Consider the following 21,359-nt stretch of genomic DNA (forward strand, 5'->3'; position numbering starts at 1 on the left):
CCCCCGGGGGGTAACGGGTTCAGCGGGAGACCGTTAAGGGACCGTTAGAGCGGCCGTTAACGGCCGCCCCGCCCTCTTCCTCGGCGGCGCCTCAGGCGCGCCCCGCCCCCACGGCGGCGCTGCCGCGGGCCGGCAGGTGGCGCCAGACGCCGGCGGCTGGCGCGGAGGAGGCGCGAGGCGGGCGGCGCGCACACGGCCGCGGCCACACGCCCGGAGCCGCCCGGCGCAGCCTGTCGGGGCTCGCCGGCTCTGCCACCCGCCGCCCGAGCAGCGGCAGCGGCACAGCGCGGAGGAGGCGGCGGTGCTCGGAGCCCCGGCCCCAAGGTAGGGCCCTCCTTCGCGCCCGGCCGCCAAACTTCGCGGAGGCAGCGCGGGCGGTCCCCGCCGGAGGCTTTATTGGGGGGGGTCGGGGGTTTAATTTTCCCTAGTGGGTGTCTCTGCCCCCCCCCCCCCCCGGGGCGACCTGCTTTATTTTCACTGCAATTCCTAGTGCTGCTGTTGCCCCCTCTCCTCCCCGCAGGTGGAGGGGCCGCGGGGGCTCGGCGGCCCTGGCCGCGCCGCAGGCAGAAGTTGGCGAAAGGCGTGAGGGGGGGCAGAAAGCCCGAAGTTGGCGGCGACGGGGGGGGGGGGTGACGGGCCCCGCTCCGCTCCGCGCCGCTCAGCGCCGCTCCGCTCCTTGCAGATGTCGGCGGTGCTGGTAATCGCCGCCTGGTGCTTCCTGCAAGCGGAGAGCCGTCACCCCGAGATCATCACGGGTGGCAGCAACCGCGGCAATTTCCTGGACAACGACAAATGGCTGAGCACCGTCTCGCAGTACGAGAAGGACAAGTACTGGAACAAATTCAGGGATGTAAGTACCGCTTCGGTCTAGCGCCTGCTTCGCCGCCGCGGGCGCCTGGCGCCACCGGTTGCTGCTCGGCCGGGCGCTGCCGCGAGGCGCCGGCGCCCCGCGTGGCCCCCGCGCAGCCTGCGCCCGCGCTCGGCGCCTCTCCTCTGGGCGGCAACTTCGCGAAAAGTTTCCGCGCCTGCTGCTTGGGAGACTCGTTAGCTGTAAAACGGTGAAGCCTGGCGTGTGCGTGAGAGGGGGACGTTTACCAGTTCGAGCCGCAAGGTGGTAAACGCTGAAGCTTTTGCTGCCTGCGGATTCGGTGGAAAACTGTGTTTTTTCTTGTCGGTTCTGCTCACGGAGGGTTTTGACGCTGGTGTGGGGTTGCAAGAAGCTATGCTGTGAGTCAGGGTTTTTTTTTCCAGTATTGGAAACAGGGGTAACTTTGAGACCTGTTGCAGCTTGCGTGTGCATAAAACAAACCATTTTCTTTTTTTGTTAAAGATATGTACTGCGTAAGGGGTTAAGCTTGAATCCCCCTAGTTCAAATGCGATTGGGTGCAGCAGGCCGGTGACAGGGGAGAGGAAATGCAACATTAATGGTAAATACAGCGTTCGTGGAGCTCCCTTTGCTTCTGTTGTCTGTACGCTGGCTAAGGTATCTTCGAGCCCCCACCGCCAGGCCTGGTGCAGACTGCCTGCTGCTGGGCCGGGGGACACGACTGCCAGTGTTCATCATTGGCACGCTGTTGTTAAGTATCCTTTAAAGCACAGGGTTTGTGCACTGTGGCTGCGGTGCGATTCTAAGCTGGAAGAAGAAGAGCATAGCAGGCTAGCAGTTGCTCTGTACGACTATATGTATTTTTTGGTAACTGATCTCTTATAATATGTTGAAAAGTTAAACTTTGATATTGTGCGTTTGTCTCTGCAGTCTCAACATTGTATCTAACTTTGAAAAGAGGATTAAGGTGTTATAGTTAAACGTGACCTGGCTCTGCCAAGCTCTTATAGACTAAACCTTGTGAATTCTCTGTAATTTACTTTTTTTTTGGTCCAGGCAGGATGTCTGATTTTTTTTTTTCTTAAATACTGCTCTCTCTTTTACATAACTTTAGACATTTTAATGTATTTGGTCATCTCAATGTCTGAGATATCATGCTGCACTCAGAACCTCAATATAACAAAGTATTGCCTTAATGATGGTATTGCCAGATATGTCAGCACATATGTTTGTGAGCGCTCATGATGATGACGTCCGCCTAATGGGGCTGCTGAAGTTCTCATATAATAGGCGTTTTTAGGAGCTTATGTAGTAGCAGTATTTTATTAAGAGAATACTACAGTTAATAAGGATTCACAGATTTTACTAGGCTCCAAAGGAACCTTTGTGATTATCCGGTTTAGTCTCTTAGAATGCAGGCTAAAGATTTCGCTTGGTAATTTCTAAATCCAACTTGATATGACAATTTAGTAGCATTCAAAAATGTTAAATTAAATTAAGGATTGACAAATAAGTCCAGTTTTTTTTAATTAGTGACAGAATCTTGGCAAGGTGCTCTCTACATCTTTCAACAGTCTCCTTCCCCATTGAGACCTTGTATTAATTTGTACTCCCTGAGCTTGAAGTTATCATTTCATTTTATGCTTTTTTTTTTTTTTTTTTTTGACGTCTGGAGTCCTTGCAGTCTCTCTTTCCGTTTCCCTCCCCCAAATTTCACAAGTATAGAGGCAGAGACATTATCCCTGTTCCTGTGGAAGATGTCCATGAAGATTACCCCTTTCTTGTTCATCACGTTCTTTTGTTTTTCAGTATTGGTCACCAGAACTTTGTTTTTAAGGTTTACAATTTGCAGAGTTGCAGTTTTCAGTTGTGAAACCTTAAAGTGCTTTTTTAGAATTTCCAACAATGCTAACAAAAATTGGAAAGCCTCAAAACTCTATCTATAGGAAGAACCTTTCATGGTGAAAATTCTTAACAAGTTCTCTGTCAAGCAGAAGTAAATAGTATAAAGTTTGTGCAGAGGTCGGGTATCTCTTTACCTAGCTGTCCTAATGATTCTATTTAATTACTTCAAAATCAACATGCTACAAATGTGTTTTATTATCCATCAACCCTTTTATGCAGCAAGTTTATAGCATAAGCTTCCTTATGCTATTTTATGTGGCAAATTAATAGCATAAGCCTGCTAAGCTTTCTCAAAAAAGAAAATACAAACAGCTTGCACATGTAACTAAACTCTTAATAACTTATTTTCACCCAAAGTGTTGTTAGTGCATTGTAGTTTTCTGAGAGGTCCTGTGCACCAGGTGAAGACATTCAGAGTTAATGGCTTCTACCACCATCCCTGTGCAGTGTCAGATACATGCCATTACTGGATGAAATTCTCAGGTTAGGCTTTGCGCAGGAGGCCAGAGTATTTAAGTTAGGTGTTGGAGCCAATACCTTCTTGGGCCTGGCACTACCGCTACTACAGAGTGGAAGGTCTAGCTTGCGCCCTGTCAATCAGCGGAAGCGAGGTTGGAGCAATAGTCATAATTACTTTTAGTAGTCTTCTGAATTTTATGTCATGTTATGTAAATAAAGTTGCATAAATGTTTAGGTAGCTGTGTCTGTATGTACTGTAGGAGGAACAGTGCATGTTTGGAGCTGAGATTTGATTGCTGTGGGAGAGGTCATGTTAAACTATTTGTTGCATGTATTTGCATGTATGTGCATGTATAATCTGTTGCAATGTTGCATTCCCAAAAGGTTTTTTTGTGTGTGTTTATGGTATATAATTAAATATAAAATTTGATATTGGACTTCCCTCATCTGTGTCAGTTATGCTTCTCAAAATTGGTTAGTCAGCCTTATTGAGCTATCGTCTACTATGGCCTGACTTGAGAAGACAACTGTTGGTTGTTTTTGTCTTTTTTTGTTGTTTTTGGTATGATCCGTATTTCTTTTGGGCAAAGACAGCATGGTAGTTGCACATAATGACCCAGCAGTCGTTACTCTTCTGTGAAAAGAGAGCACAGAAATGCACCTTATCTGAAGCCTGCGTTATATCCACGTAATCAGACTGATTTTTAAGGCTGTCTGAATTTAATAGTGTGTAATGACGACCTTTCAACATTTTCAAAAGGCCTCAAGGAATCTAGTTAAAATGACACTTTATAATACAATCTTTTCACATGGTTTGAACACAATTTGTGCAATATTTCTGTACTTAATTTTGAAAAACAAGCAAAGCCTGTAAGTGAATAGTGTAACCAATGTGATGGATTTGTTGTGAAGCACATGCTGTCAGCAGTCTTGTATATTGTCCAGCATCAACACTGGTGTATTGTCAGATGTATTAATATGCTCTAAATATTCTAAACTTGATATTCTTATCTGTCTTTCACACCTTTTTCCAGGTCTGCCATGGGTTTTATATGTGACTAATGACAAAAAAGTAAGGTTTGTGTCTTGCATCCCATTTTACAGTTGGGGATAATAGTACTTCTCTCCCTCGCAACCATGTATTGAAGCTGTATAAAAGAAAGAACAGAGGTAGAAAGGGTCTGTGGTAATACAGAATCTATTATTTTCCTAATCTAAGTAATGAATGTGGCTTGAATGCTCAAATACCTACTAAACTGAGGCTAGTCTGTTGTTTAAGCATCTAAAAAATAAAAACTAAGTCAATATTATGATTACTAGAAAAAGAAAAATAATAGAGCGGAGTCTAAGGGAAGGAACAACAGCTGTTTCCTTGTACAGATTTTAGGTTTGGAAAAGCAGGCATCAGGGATATGAAAGCCAAATTAGTCCTTTTAATATTATGGAAACAAATGTTAAGACCCGGACTTTCAATCAAATCTGTCAAGAGAGATCCTTTGGCTTAAGAGGAGCTTGAGCACAAATTTGACGCCTGAATGTGAAATGAATTCTTATAAGTCTTGGAAAGCATTTATTATGTGAATAGCCATACGTGTTATTGTAGTAGGTCACACTGCAGCATCTCATTCTGTTCATAGAAGCTTGGCACGTAAGGCATAGAGTAAGTCTCTTCTTACTGTTAGGCTTGTCTTCTGTCTTTAATCAAAATTATATGAACAGACTAATTCTATTACTTCTACTTGGAGTTATGTCTATTACATTATTAATGCTTATATATAAAAAGGTAATAGGTTCAACTAGCTATGGATTAGATTGCAAAAGAGTGGAGAAAAAAAGTTAAATGAACTTAAAGAATCTAGTATAAACCATACAAGGAATTTCTATGAAATTGAAAGCTAAGAATCTTGGCATGAACCCTGGTTTCAGTTCGTGTTTATGCATGGCAGGTTGCCAGACCACGTTCTGAGCATTAACTAAGCTGTTTCTCTGAATTTTATTGCTTATGGAGTTTCAGTTCAGGCAGTCCTGTTAATACCCCCATGCATTCTATGCCTGGAGATGCTTTGAAACTGTGCTTGCCTAAGAAACAAGGCACAAAATGTTGCCATCTGCATGTATTCAACTTCTCAGAGTTATTGTGGGTAAGTAGTTGCATGTAACAGAGTAACGTGAATAGTTATATTTATTTAGCTTTCCTGAGTTGGTCATAATGAGACTACCAGTCCCTGGTGTGATTCACTGAAGAGACAGTTTTGTCAGTTATTCCTGCATATCACCTTTTTGAGCCTATTGAGTTCGTCCCCATACATGATCAGAAGAGTATTCCTAGGTAGTAAAGCAAGTATGCGGCTGGGAACTGGGGGACCTGTATTGTTCCCAGCTTTGCCACTGATAGATTGTTGGACTTGGGCTGGACTCTGCATGTTTCTGCACTTGCTTTTCCCCTTGTTGCACATATCTTTCTCTCATTTGTTTAGCCCAAAATTAGGAGTGTGGTGGTGAAATTTGATAGCAGAGAGTTGGAAAACATGACCCGTACTGAGGAATACCAAGCAGGCAAAATTGGAGGACCTTGAGAACTCAAGTAAGAGAAATAAAATGAAATTTAAAAGTACAAAGTGGAAGGTCTTGGAATTGAGAACTAACAAGAATTTATTCTGGGTCCTGGCAGCTCAACTTGAAATAGATGAGAGGGAAAACCTGCGTACTTTTATTGATTTGCAGAGTTATTCTAAGTTGTGAAAGTAATGCTACTCTGAAGAGAGCAAATATATTGTAGGAATACATAAGATGAAAGATTTCTAGTTCTGTCAAAGAAATAAAATTGTCCAATGCCGGGGGAGGACACTCAATAGGAATACTGTGAGTGCCTCTGATCACCCAAGTTCAAGAAAGACAAACTTTATAGAACTGGTGCACCAAAGGGCTTCTGGCATAATAGGGGAAGAGAGCAGGTTTTAAGATATTGGACTAGATAAGTTTACTCACACAAATCTAATTATGTAAGAGCAGATTTGCTTCAGGAAGCTTATTGAGAGGGACAGCAAATAAAATGGCTGGGCTGTGTGATGGGACACCGGTACCTCAGGCTTGCTTTCCTGGAGATTATCATTCCAAGCCCACCTTGAGGTTTAATTGAGGATAAAGATTGTATGTACACAGAGTTGAACTGTGATATGTAAATCTACCCAGCCACTCTAGCACAGTTTGTCTCTTATGGCAGTCCTTACTCACCAGCAGGACAAGACTGGAATATAAATGTAATTGCAAAGTACAATTGAGATGCATCTGCCAAATATGCATGAAATTTAAGAGTAGCAAAGGGTGAGACCAAACCTGGCTGAATGTAATTCATAATCAGCCTCTTAAAAACAGAAAAGAAATGCTTACTAAAAATGCCCTTCGCAGATTTGACACTTTCCTTCTGCAGTGGACAAGGAGAAAAATAATGGCATTTGTATTGGAATAATTAATTTGGCAGGTACAGAGAGTCCACTTCGTGTAATTATCTGATATTTATCCAGCTTGCTTATGAATGACCTAAGACTTTAAAGCTAAATAGGTCAGTGGAAAGCTAGAGTATTAGTTCCTAATATGGAAGTACCACTGTGATTTCATGGTTGAATTTCATAGCTTGAATGATTTCCTCCCTTATGGAAATGTTTGATAGAGTTCAATCACAAATCACATCCATGCTTTGAAATTCTGTGCATGCAAAGTTTTCACTAATACGTTTTACAGGTTTTTAGAGTAACCTTTCTTGGATTCTACTGCTTTCTTTCTCCCTCTTAAATTTTGTAGGATTTCTTTTCCATAGGGGCTGCCTTTATTACAAATTTAAACACTAGCTTTGTGAGATTCCTGGGCGGTGAGTCTTCTGTTATGTTTCTGGATGTAGATTGTACAGTTTAAGGGTTGCAGTGGGAGCTATAGGAAATAAAATGATGTGAAGAGCATGCTGTGTCTTTGGAAGGACAAAAGAGAAATCTTTTGTTTCTTCATGAATGTTAGGTTAAAAATGAATTAAAAAGTGAAAGAGCCAGTTCCCATGTGTTGCAAATAATGTCAGCACCTTCATTTGTGGGAAAAGATCTGTAAATCAAAGCCTAATATGTATTTGGGGATAGATTTTGTTTATGTATCAATCAAAACTCACTCTTGTAAAAGGGAAAAAAAAAGAAGCCAGGTATTGTGTCAAGTCATGTTAGTGTAATGTAAAATGAGATGGATTAAAAATAATGATAGGCTGGATTCTGATATGTGGTAGTATAATATCAGTGATTATTTACCCACTGATACTTGAGCCTAATACTAGTTTTATTTCAGGTAGTCTGTCCAGGATTAACATTAACAAAATCAAGCTCTTTGTTCACTAATGCCCAAAATAAAGGCTTGGGTATGTTACAGCAAGGAGATTACTGCCATGTGTTCTCTCAGATATTTTTGATCTGTGTACTCTATATTTATAGTGTTAACCAGGAGGCTAGAAATATGTAATGAGTGATCCTCAACTACAGTGCCAAAACTGAGGGTTTTTCAGTGTTGATTCAGTCCTTCCTTAATGATGTATGTGTATTTGCTGTGGACAGAATAAAAACAGTCTGAATTTGGGGTGCTTCTGGGGAGCTGTTTTTACAAGCAGCAGGATTTCATGAGGGAAATGGGAGACAGATGTTACATGTATGGTATGAAAACTCTTCTCATTTTGATAACGTCATTTTATTTAAGGATTGTTTGCTAATTTCTTGCTCTGAGGAACCAAAAGTGAGATTAATCCAAAAGATATGTAATGAAATCTTAGTTATATTCAAGTTGATGACTGAGTTCTCAGTGACTTCAGTGAGGCCAGAGTTTGATTCTCATATTCCTGCTCTCTGAGACAAAAAGAAGGGGGGGGGGGGAGTACATGAAAGACCAGTTAGTTTACCCAGTTCTTGTTGGCTTTTGGAGGATACTGTGTAATTGGAGAAGGCTGAAAGATGAGGGTTTTGGCCAGCATAAATAGAAGAAGCTCCCAGGAAGTCCCTGGAAGAATCATGCTCGTTGAAAATTAAACATCTGTAGTCTGAAAATATTTTATAGATTCTGACCAAAACCCAGAAGTGGAGTTGACACAGAGCAGGGTTAAAAGTTGCTGTCTTCAACTTCTATACTTCCAAGACTTAACTCTGTTTTCAGTTTTATGCAGGGCATTATTGCTGCTAAGTTACCAAGCCTTAACTCTGTATAAACTGTCTGTCTGCAGGTAGATAACACCAGCAGTTATCATTGGTGGATTTGCTGTTGCAGGTTGGCAGCTAAAATTGAATTATTCCTTTGGACTGAATATCTGATGTCTAATGACTTTCAAGAGTAAGATATGGCTCAAAATTCAACTATGGATAAAATAATTGCTAAGTTACTGAATAGAGGTTTTGGCAGGAAGTAGATCAGTCTTCATCTGTCACTTCTATAGCTTGGTTGTAATCCAGAGTAACAGGAAATCATTCTCATTAAATAGATACGAGGAGGCTTCAATTAATTATGTGATCTTAGCCATCCTCTTAATGAACTTAATGTCATATATCCATGTCACTTGTCCTGGGCTGATAGGAAAATACTTTATTAAAAACTGCTGTTAAAGTAACTGTATTCAAACTTGTTTTCATGAAAGCAGTTTCAGTGTATCCTGGCTTACAATTGAACTGTGGCTAGGACTGAGATGGATAGAGGTGCTGATACTTGTCTGTCTGTGCTGGTTATTATGAAACTTCCTAATCAGGATGTTTGGTTGTGTATGTACAATTTTACTTGTAACTTCATAGCTTATTCCCTGAATAGTTTTTATGTGCTTTTTAGCTTGGAGAGCTGTCTTTGCCCTATTGTTCACATTTCCTTCCGTGGAGTTTCCTTGGCTATTCAAAAGTTTATTTCAGCATTGTCTTCTAGCACTTGCACATTGTCCTCTCTGCCTTTCTTCTCTAGCTGTAGCAGCTAGAGACTGGTCAGAACCTGAACAGAAGAGGCGGCTGCAGTCACCGGAATTGGAGAGGAAGGAGAGTTTTAAATTTAAGCGATTGGGATGGGGGAGAGGCTGGAAGTGATCACTGCATGGCTGAGAAGAAATGAGGCTTCAAGGGGCGGTGGAAGCCCCTCGCTGAGAGCCGGCGGAGCGCGGCGGCGGCGGCGGGTCGGGCCGGGCCGGGCCGCGCTGCTCTGCTCTGCTCTGCGCCGCGCTCGGAGCTGTCCAGTGCTGAACGGGCCCACGCGGCGCCCAGGCCGCAGGACTCCTCCTCTCGCAGGGTCGTTTTGTAGCCTCCTTCGCCGCTTCCCGCAGCACTTCTCCAGTGTGGTCAGGCATACAGAGTTGTGTATCTAGACGAGACAGATGTGGAAGCGGAGGATAAAGGTAGTTCAGAGTTTCTGTCAAGCCAATGCCAAATCTAATAACAAAATTTGTTGCGTTAGTCCCAGGACATTGCTCTTCTACTGAGCTATGTGCTATGCTGGAATACAGAAACGCAAAGTTTAAACTAACAGGTCTGTAGTCATTCCTTGGATATTAGTGTATGTAACCGACAGCACTGTTTGCTGGGTCAAATTCATTCCTTGTTTGGCAACATAAACCTCACTCAGGTTATATCAGGGACAACTTTGTCCGTTTTTTCTAAATGAAGCCAGGTTAACCGATCTTTTTGACATTAGCTTTTTTGTTTGTTTGCTTGTTTTTTAATACTAGGTAGGTACACCTCTAATTTGATGTCATAGTGAAGGGGGAGTAAGTACTTCCTGAGGTGATGTGCTGTTAAAGCAGAGATACTATCCAGAGCAGATTTTCTGTATCTTGTTTGATCTTAGTGTTAAACTACACCTGATGAAACTCATGACTCTTGGTAAGTTCAAATCTACTGATCTTTCTAAAACTTGCTTAATATGGCTAAAGAGGAAATTTTCACATAAATGAAGAGGAGAACGCTGTCTTCGGTGCGGATATCATAAGCACAGGCTAATTAGTGATTTAAATAAAGAATTACCCAGCATATTCCTTAAACACAACTATGGAAACAACATTATGGCTCGCCGAGGACAACAGCATCCAAAGAAAAATCGTGTCACTTTTAGTTAGAATAAATATGAACTGGAAAAATACTGCTCAACTGTCAGTTATGCATATAACTGCAGTACTGCAGAATGAAGGAATCTGATACACCAGATATGTTTGCTCATCAGGAGGCATGTGGTAATTCATATTGGTGGCCACAATTTTATTAGTCTCCTCATTTATAAAGATGTTTATGTAACAGTAAGTCAGATATAACAAGATACTGAATGGTTCATGAATGGTTTGTCTTCATCAGAATATGGATTGAAATGATGATCCTTTTGTTACACAAAATTACACTTTTATATCTAGTCTCCTTTCCTTTCTATAAAGCCTTGCATGTGGATTTGAAGAAGCTTTAGCTCTTCTCATGAAGTGTTTTGTCTTATGCGTGTGTTATGCCTTAATAAATGTTAAAATGATTGGCATAGTAAAGACTATGTGTCTTGTAATGAATTTCTTATAAGCTGAGATGAAAGGAAATACAACTTTTTTCCAAGGATTGTGCTATTAGAGATAGTGAGGAAGCATTTTCTGTCCACATGTAATGCCTTGTAAAAAGAAAAGGAGACTGAACATGAGTGTAGGAAACTCTGATGGATATTTTGAGACAATTTTTGAGACAATTTTGAGAACTCAGATAAAACACAAAATTCTTAGAACCATTTTAAAATATATTGAAACTTCCAGTTTTGAAGCAATATCTGCCATCATGAAGAATCACATCTCTATATTAAAAACAAACGGACAATTTCTTATAGGCCATATTCTACTATCAGTATGTTTGTTTTAGTAATCACAGAGCCTTTATGTTGGTTTCTTTTGAGAAAACGCCACCCTTGGTTCAGTGGCAGAATATGGCTATAATTATAATATATAATCAAGAATGAGCAATATTCTATTACAGAAGGGCATAGTACAAATAAAGATAAATGTGGTGTGTGCTCAGCATGGCTGTAGCTTTCATTAGCAGTGGAAGAAGCTCCAAGCAAGATATCTTTTTGAAATCCGCCTACATCTTTGCAAAACCATTGTTGATATATCAGGGATTGTGCAGTTGATGTGTTCCACCCAGAATGACGTAACCATTATCTAGAAAATTCTAACTCAATAAGGGGATATATCTATATAAAAAAAGATACAAAGTTACAGCCCTAGGGCATGGCTGTTTTTACAGCTGTAGCTTCCTGAAATTAGGAGGTACTGAAACTGAAATCAAGCAATAAACTTGTTTTTGTCAGTCATTTCTTACTAAGAGAAACTACATGTGCAACCAAGTGAAGAAATACCAAAACATACAATGCGTATCATGTGCAAATGAATGCTGGATAATTTAGCAGGTGCAGACAGAGAAGCCATGGCTGAGATGGAGGCATGCTTCCTTAGGTGAGAAATAATTCGGACAATCTTTTCTGAAGCCCAGAGATCTGTCCTCATAGAAAATGCCTGGCAGAAAAAGGAGGGGAAGAATGTGAAATGTGTCTCTGTGTGTATAAGTAGTGGAAGTCACAGAGACAGCAAGGGTAAAAGGTAGTTAAGGAAAAGCATGTCCTGCTTCATTAGAGAGGATTCCCAAAGGTAGATTGCTGATGATTTAGGGTTGGAGGGAGAGGAGAGCGGGAAGTGATCTAGAGAGTGTACAGCCGAAAGCTGGTTAGCCACTTATCAGTATCCTGCTAGACCCTGACCTGGGTGGCAAGTATTCTTGTCGTCAAAGCTTCTGGTATCCCCCACTTAAGAAGTACGTGCAGTCTTGGGCACAGTTGTGAGGCTTGTCTGACAGAGCATACGTAATGTGCTCTGGACTCCAAGCAACCACCACTGGCTCACTGCCGGTGAGAAGCTATAAACATCTGCCTTTATGTGGTCCTCCTACTGTGTGACTTGTGCGTTGCATGGTGGGTGGTGTTGGTCTTAATTTGAAATAAACAGCAAAGATGCATTGTAGAAAGAATACGTGTGCTCTAATCGCTTTTTTTTTGCAGTGTTGTTGTGAATATCTGTAGCATTCATAATTAGCAGAGGAACAGATGGCAAAAGCTTGGTTTTAAGCAGAGCATCCACTGACTGATCATGTGCTGCTGCAAACTCATTTGGGAAGCAGTTTGCTCTGTTCCCTTGAGTGTGCTCTAATACGCTGGTGCAGAAGTAAAGCAGAAAAAGAGTTTGTAATAGTTGCTAAAATTCAGTGTGTAGGACCTATGTAAAGCATGGGATACATCTAAACTTTCAAAACAGCTCCAGGGTGCTAGAATTCTTGGGCTGCCCAGAAATTAATTTCAACCAATATTGTCCTGCATAGCTGAAACCTGTTATTATGTGTTATCATATATATGGTAAATGTAATTAAATGTCTATAAAAGTTCATTTTCCCTATCCTCATTTCTGTGCAGAAGGGCACAATTCTATTGTCTGCTCAAACATTGGTAAATAATGCACTGTAGCTTATTAAAAACAAAAAAACCGTTATATATTTTACCTGTGCGCTTCCTTCCAACGTTAGCATTGCTCTACAATTCCTCAAAACTAGAACACATAAAGAGAGGATTTTGTCAGCATTTCACCGTGATACTTGTTTCACATGGAAAGCCAGAGGCAAAACAAAATGGTTTCTTTTGGTCCATGTAATTGCTTTAGAAAGCAGTGGTAGCCCTGCAGGGCACAATCACTGAGGTTTGTGTGAAGTAATACTCAGAATGATGATCTCAGAGGTAAAAGCTGACTGGTTAGTTGGGTAATTCCCTTCTCCAAACCCCAAAACATAAAGATTTTTGAATTTAAGGAGAGGGGTCAGGAACATGGAGGAGAACAGAAGGTTTCTAAAGAGAGAAAACTACTCTAAACATGCTTTTCATCACTAAAGTAAAAGTGTGGTATTTCTCTATCCCAAAGAGACTGGATGGATTATTGCAACTGTTTAATGAGCCTTGAGCCTCTGCTAGTAAATCCTTTCTCGCTGAAGTCCTTGCTCAACCGTGACGTTCTCTTTCCCCAGTTCCGTTCCCCCTTTCAGTTCATGCATGACTGTCCTTCAGGCATTCTGTGTCACCCCTGTAGTAGCAGAGGGCTATGGCCTTCTTTAAGAGACAGTGCTTCTGAGAAGAGTTGGCAGGAAATCATGTTCTGCTAATGCCTGCTAAGCCGGTGTCCACAATCTAGAGGCTCCCTTCCCGGTGTAAGAACCCATGGTGATTCCTGAACACCACATCACTGACTTTGAGTTGCGTGTTCTTGGCTACAGAAGTAGATGTTTCTTAATAGCTGAAAGTATGGAATGCCAAGACAAAATGACTTGCCTCCCAGAGTTTGAAGTTACTGTCTGCAGCACAGCTGCAACCTCAACTGGCTTGAAAAGCTGGAGAATTGCACAGTATTCTCTATAATAACAGGGTTTACCATTACCTGCTGAGTTGCAAAATTGTTCATTTCAGGTTAGACTATAACTTGCACCAACGTGACTGTGCAAAAAACTGAGGGAGAAATGAAGACCACCTAACCCAGTCTCCCTGCAGAGTGATATTTCGGACAGTTAACTTATTGGCTCCAGATTTTTGGGATAGCGTGGGGAGCATACTGCAAGCAGGTACAGGGGGCTGGAGAGCTGACTTGTTCTTTTTAAAAGGATTGTTAAGTTAATCTCCTCAGTCATGAACGTGAAAAATATACCTAGCATGATGCTGTGCGAAACCACATGAAATCCAGTGTCAGGGAATAAACACCTCTCTGGTAACAACTTGGGTGAATGACAGGAAGGAAAATAAAAGGAATTTTATAAGGCAGAATTCCATTTGCTGCATAGGGAGTTTATTTTCTGGGGGAAGGGAGAAGGAGAATTGTTGCTCACTTCTGGTCCAAAAGGCTGTTTGTAGGGAGCAAATTCCTGATTTGGAGGAATGGCTACCTTCCTGAGCTTTTTGGCAAGGCAAAAGCACTGTTAACTGTGCAGCTTTTACACCCCGCTGTGCCTATACAACTTTCTCCTCCCACCTTCTTTATATCTGTCAGCAGCAAGTGCTAGCCCTTTGCATGCTTACTATTTGAGCGCTGCAAATCCTTTTTACTGGGCCTGTACACGGAGACCATGAGGTGGGAGATGGGTAGTAACTTCCTTTATGTTCCTGCGTGGAACACAGCAACTATGTAGCCTTTCATCCATGTTTTCTGGTTCATCACTCCTTGTAAACCTGACACTGATTTCAATTCCGTGCTTAGTTAAGTGCCTTCTTATTATCTCTTGCTGCTTTCGTATGCACGCAGTACGCAAATAGGAAAAGCTAGAGAGCTGCTTTACAAGAATAGCTCTCCATTTCAGCCTCATCATTTGAGTTATATAAATGGTTTTATTTTTGTTTTCAACCTACAGATTCTGAAAAGCAAAGCAAAATAACATGGATTTTTAATCTCTGAAGTCTGGTATGTACCATATTAAGTATAAGAAGGCTGATTTCCATAGACAGACCTTAGATCATGCTTCAAAAATCATTCTTTTACATTTGTCTACCTGAGCTATACAGCTTATAGGAGTGGCTTCAGCACTGTGTATCAGAAGTAATTCAAGAGAATTAATCCAGTTTTCAAAGTAGCAATTCGTGATTAAACATTTTGTGATTTTTGCCTTCTGTAACTTCATTTGTGGTGGTAGAAATTCTAGGTGGAGGTTAAGCTTCAGGCTTCTCCATTTACTGCTGCTTTAATAGATGTTTGTTTGCTCTTTGAAATATTTGCTATTTTACATCCAGTAAAATGATGTGTAGTACTGTAATTTTACATTATAGTAGACTGTGATCAAAAACCACTTCAGCAATTGTAAATTTCCATGATGCTAACGAAACAGGAATAAAACCTTCTTGCATAGAAGGTGGGTTAGTATATTCCAGAGGGCAAAATTGCAAAATTGTTTGTTTCAGGTTAGAATGAAATGTAGTAGAGAACTAGGAAAAATATAGATAATACCTGACTTTAGGAGGTGAAATCATGTGTTCTCTAAGTCAGAATAAAATGGGTTGGAGAACTGAGGGTTTAAAAAAAAAAAAAAAAAAATTTAAAAACTGTCTGTGGCAGAGTGTTTGCATGAAAATTATTCATGTTTAGAGGTAATGAGTTCAAACCATTGCCTAAGATACAAAATTTTAAGTCTAAATATATAAGCCTGCTTGGGTAAATCTTGTTTCTTGCTGAATGCTTCGTCAGAAATGTTTCAGGAGACTGCAGGCACATTTTATAAATATACCATCTATATAATGAATTTACCTTGTTCTCTAAGAGCTTCTTAGTTGTCAAGGTAGGTTCAGGAGCAAGACAAGCTTCTTGTGTTACCACTGTCCTTTCTCTGAACTAAAATAGATATGTTGTCTTAATTTTCCCTCAGAAATAACTGTTATTTCTTCTATTCCTTTGCCATACTTTTGAGTGAGCAAGACTCTGAAGTTGCTCCTTATAACAAGTTGGACTTTCCTATGGAGGTAGCAGATGGTAGTAACTGAGGTCAAACTTTCATGATTTCTGGAGATGTGAATTTTACTACAGCTGAAAAGAGTCCTTGAAAATGAGTGTTTCTGACCTCCATGTTTAAAGTGTGGTCCAGAAAAAGTGAAAGCTATTAACTGTCCTTTATTCTCCTTCTGGTGATCTGCTCTCTGACTTTCACCCATTCAGTGACCACTTTATACTTAAGGTGTAAGTCTCTGAAAAACAGATAGAATATCTTCCTGCTCTGCACGATATTAAGTTAGCATTTCTAAAAGAGCTGTTACTAGTATTGCATATCTTCTGGGCAATGTTTGCTCCCTGTGGAAACTCTCAACTGCCATAATTTAAAATTCTTTATTTGAAATATTCATTGACTGTACAGGGGTAGATGGTATGCTTCCTGAAAGAGATTTAGTTCATAATATATTTTGGTAAGGAGATCTCAGTAGAATTGAAGCATCTCAGATTATGAGGTCTAACTTTGGATCCATTTCGGATGACAAGAGTATTATAGACAAAAATGTCTGAAAGCTCTTGATGTGAGAAAGTGTCTCCTTGACCTGTCCAGCTAGTCTCTTGGGTAGTTTGAACAGCCTTTAAGGCTGCTCTCATTAACTGTAATGGCTAGTGGGGAGGAGCATAAAAGATTCTCCTATGAGTCTGGCTTCTCAAGTAATTAGTAAACCACTGGATAATGTTGTTTCAAAACTATCAGTACTATGGGGCTCTGCAACCCTTCTCAAACAGGGACTTGAGTCCTCTCCTTTATTTGGGACTGGACTAAGCACCAACAGTGTCACACAGTGTATTTTCTAAGTGTGTCCTCTCTGCTTTTTAAGACTTCCTGCTTTGTCTTCAGATTCCCTGGAAGCCATCTACTCTTTTTTTATCACCAAAGTTGGCTTTAAATAAAAAAAAAAACCTTTAGCTCTCAAGGGAAGAAATATTTAAAAGGACTTCTCATCAAAATATCTATAGTAAGGAATATTTAAAAATAAACTGTTTCTCTCCTTCCCTCCCTCCACCTTCCTTTCTAGAGTGAGCTGAGAGGACCACATCAGTTGAATCATCCATCTGACTCATGCCAACAGCTGTCATTGTTAGATGTAAAGATGAACTAAAAAGCTGTCATTTGCTTGGGAGTATTTATATTTGACTCACTTGTCCATTGAGGGGGAGTTCTTCTTTTTGCCTCCTTTCACATGGAAAATGACAGTGGAGCCATGTGTTGTGGTAATGGCTATAAACCCTACTGTGCTGAAAAAGGTTGATGGTAATCTTCCACCTCAGAGCGTGTGTCATCCTGAAAATCTCTTTCTTGCACTTGGGCACGAACTCTGTGAGGCTCTGTCCAGGCATCCATGTGATCCTTCCAACAAAATGCCTGGGTCTGTGCAAATACTTTCTCCTCCCCAACTATCTGCTGGCCTGAAGTCAGTACGTATGGTCTGTACAGACTCTGGTCTCTATTTACAGTCTAAACACAAGATTCTCACCTTGATGTCTAATATTTGACCATCAGAGAGAGGTGATTTTTTTTTTCCTTGCCCTTCTCCATCTAATTCTTTTCTCTGCAACTCCTATAGTTCACTCTGGCATCTTCTTTCCTTTGCATTCTTCACTCTTTACTCATTCTTCACTCTGTCGTGATGTCCATCCTGTTTTTTTCCTGTATTTTGTCTGTGTTTCTTTCTCATCTCACCTTTCATAGTTGTCTTTTGTATCTTCTTTTACCAGCCAAGTCCTGTTTGGTAGCCTCTCTCTTCTAACTTGGTCTTCCCGTTGGCACTAGTTTCTTTTGAAGCTGGAATGCTTAATCATAGGCAAATTTCTAGTACTCTCCCATCTGGCTGAGTTGATTGCATACATGTATGTCCTTCTGAAATTGTCTCATATTGGCTTCTGCTGAAAAACAAACAAGCAGATCAGTTTGCTTTTACAGGCTGACAAAAATTTTGGGCAGCAGATTCAGTATGACCTTATTGTGTGTGGATTATGACCTAGGACAGGTCAAATGCTGGACTAATTGAGATAATGCTTCTGTTTCCCAGTGTCCATGAGTGGTTGAGCAGGAGCTGCTTACGTCCATCAGTTCATGGAGGAGTACAGGACCCTGGTAAAGTTTCAAAGCGTGGTTGCTCTAGGTTGCAGGAAAGGAAACCTGAATGAAAGCAGGCTATCAGATACTGCTAGCCACTGGTATTGGTCTCCAGTCTGGCTCCCTGAAAAGCTGTGACATGTTCTGGCCCAGCCCAATGGGTTAGCAGCATCTGAAGGTGGTAAGCCACCACTGTAAGAAGAGAGAATTTTGCCAAAAGACAGAAGTGCAGAGACTGTTGCAGGGTCCTAATTTCTCCAGTGCTCTGTCCGACTTCTAATTGTGACCATTTGTTTAAGCTCTCTAATCACAGGTTCCCAAAGAAGAAAATGTGAATTTTGAAATACAGTCTGGCTTTCCACTTCAAGAGAGTGGAAGAGGGATGAAGATTTATCTAGTTTTTAGGCTATGTCTTAAAGTTTGACATCACTGACTTCAATGGCTGTTATGATTACATCACTGAAATAAGTCATGTTTTTGAATACCTTGCTGACCTGAGAAATCTAATAATAAAGATATTCTAACATGAACTGGAAGGCTTATCTATTCAGTTTTTCAGCTCCTTTGAGTTTCTTCTGGGAGCCACATTGAAGCAAAGTATCTTGCTGTCTTGAAGTGTAGCTTTTAAAATTCTATTATAATTGATCTCAAAAATATTGGGACACTGGAATGGTGATATCGCTGCTCCTTGAACCCATTAGGAGCATTTATTTGTACCGCAGAACATGGAACTGATGTCAGGGAAAGAGCTCTAAGGTGAAGCCACAGTAGCTTTTAGGAGCACTGTCATGTCCTTCTCATTTATCCCAAAGCAACAGGGCAAGGATCTCTTCTGAGATGTGTCATTCTCTGAAGTCTGGCATGCTTGAACACTTGCATGTTTTGGAATGGGTTTGTATACCTTTTTTTTTTTTTTTTCCCCCCTGATCTCCCGTAGACAACTCGCTGAGCAATAAAGGCAATAACTGGGTGTGACACTGAGTGCTTCTGACAGTTCTTGGTGGTCTGAGAGTGACATCAGGTGTTTCCTGCACCCTGGAAAGCGGGCTGCGTAACCTGGCAGAGCCGTGGAGTTGAGCGTGGGCTGGTGTGATGTGATCTCCACTGTTCTGCTCAGAAGTGGTGCCACTCCTGGTTAGTCATCTGAATCTCTGCTTTCCTTCCTGCCTGCCTCTCTTTCCTCTAAATGTAGTTGCTAACCCTAAACTCATTCTTGTGTTTATTTCTTGGGTGGTTTTTTTTTCCTCTGTGCTGCAATTATTAGCTCTTCACGTAGTATCCTTTTTATGGGTGAAATCTCTTGATTATATTAGGACTGGGTGAAATGCAAGTACATCTGTGAATATATGGTGTTAAATAAATGTTTGAGCGTAGCATTGGTCCGTAAGAACTTGGATTCATGAGTAGGTGGTATATAGATACCGGATTAGTACAATCTTTCCAGTAAGTTTAAATCCTACCTAAAGATATTAATTTCTCTGTTGGGTAGGAGCTCATTAACAAGTGTAATTTTGTCTGCCCTGAAAATAAATTGAACAGAGCCTGTTGGACTGCTGCATGAAGGATATATACTAAAATAAAGCAGTTATGCTCATTTAATGCAGGAAATAAAGGTATTGTATAAAGCAAGTTGTATTATGTAGAAAACCCATTTGAAATCCAAGGTTAAAGCTTTGTACAGAGTATGTAGCATTTTATAGGTGCTACAAAAATTCATTTCATTTATGAATGTCATGCTCTATTTCAAGAAAATGGTAACTTCGTATCATTATTATGTGAAGTATCGTGGGATTAAAATGCATTTTTTTGATTAAGTCAATATTATATTAATTAACTTCTCTAGCCACAAGTATTATGTTGGCAGCATTGGAATGTTATGTCTTCAATACCATGCCTGAAGCTTGAACAGAATTGCTATTTATAATGAAGTTGTGAAGTGCTTACCCTGATAAAGCTTTATCATGTTCAGATTTAGGATACTGTTGAAGCATATTTCAGAAATGCATAATAATCCCGCTTAGGTTCTCTTACCTTGTTCATGGAAAACCAGAGTTTCTACTTACCTGGTCGCTTACCTGTCAAAACACAGTTTCCCGGAGAGCTTGGGAAAATTAACGTGTGAGGCATATCCTTTTTCTCCTGAAGTCCCACTCCATTTCTCTTCTGAAAGAATCTTCTGAGGTTTTTGGCTGGTATCCTTCCATTTGAGAGCAATAATTAGCCCATCCTGTAACCAAAGGGACAGAAGTCTATGATATTTCTGTGGTCCCTAAGGGAGTCCTGATCCTCCAATAATCTTAATGCATGCTTATTTTTACGTTTGTGCTTAGTCCCACTGCAACTAGGAGAATTTTCATAGGTCCCAGTTCAGCAAATTGTTAAAGCAATTGCACTCCTCACACTGCACAGTAAATGAAATATAAAAGCTTTCTCTGTTTCTTTTTTTCTAGTTTTATCAGCCCACTGACTACAAGTTATCTTTCTATTCAGTTGCTGTCTGACAGTTTTTCTTATGGTTCTTGTCCGATGTATATGCTGTAGCAATCTAATGTCAGCTGAAGTTTTATAACCAGCTTACCTGCAGCAGTATCTTCAATCCCTTCTTTCTTCTCCATATTTGCTCCTGCACAGTGCTGTTTCTGATGTGGCCAACAGGAAAAGTAAAAGCTTAGGAAGCCAGCTTTCAGAGTGGAATGCCTTTCTCTCAAAGGATTTCATGCATTTTTTGTTTATTTTAAAGTCATTATGAATTCTGGTAACTGTATCAAACATATTAACAGTTCTATTTGTTAAACATATAGACCAAATGTATAGTTTCCAAATCTGAAAATAAATGTGTGTTCAGCTTTGGAAGAGGAGTGATGGTGAACTCAGTGGGACAGCTTGCATGCTCCAGATTAAGAACTACCATAGCCATTTGCAGGATTCACATTTAGTGATGTATTTACTTAGCTAGTTTAAGTTTGACCCCCAGTATGTAGTCACAAGGTTGTAAATTCCAAAATCTTTGCTTTCATTGGAGTGCTATTTATTTTACAAAAGTAATTCAGTTATGCAGTCCTTATAGGAAGACTTTGGTTATAAGCAATGAGAAATTTTGTGTTTATTGTGATGATTATATGTTGATACCATAAAGTCATAAATAAGTTACCAAAAGAATAGAAAAGGTGTTTGAATCCTGCTAACAGGACTTGGGAAAATCTTCTATTGATTGACTGCAACCGAAGAGTTCATAAAGTTGTGAAACATTTTACCTGCCTTTGAAATGCAGCTACCCGTGGGGTAAAACATAGCAGCTAGTCCTACACACAGAGTTAGCAAACGTTACAGAGTCAGGTCGGGTTATATGACAAAATCACAGTGTGAGGTTGTACGGCTGCAAACAGACCTGAAAATAAATGGTTTAAACTGCTGACAATTCCGAGTGACTGAAGTTTCATAGGAGATACTGTACGGTGCCGTTTGTATTTTATTTTGTGAGATTAGGTTTTGACAGGGAGCTTATCTTTTCTTAATGTTG

General features: G+C 40.6%; 1 protein-coding gene across 1 annotated transcript in view; it reads left to right on the forward strand.

Annotated features, from left to right (window-relative positions):
- The first annotated feature begins 682 nt into the window (after positions 1-682).
- Positions 683-21,359, forward strand: part of SPOCK1 (SPARC (osteonectin), cwcv and kazal like domains proteoglycan 1) — a 319,830-nt gene continuing 299,153 nt past the window's right edge. Inside the window, exon 1 of the mRNA XM_026063359.1 lies at positions 683-850. Coding sequence (XP_025919144.1) covers positions 683-850 — 168 coding nt within the window. The remainder of the gene's footprint in view (positions 851-21,359) is intronic.

Source organism: Apteryx rowi, unplaced genomic scaffold, assembly GCF_003343035.1.
Source record: "Apteryx rowi isolate R43461 unplaced genomic scaffold, aptRow1 scaffold_2, whole genome shotgun sequence".
Lineage (NCBI taxonomy): Eukaryota > Metazoa > Chordata > Aves > Apterygiformes > Apterygidae > Apteryx > Apteryx rowi.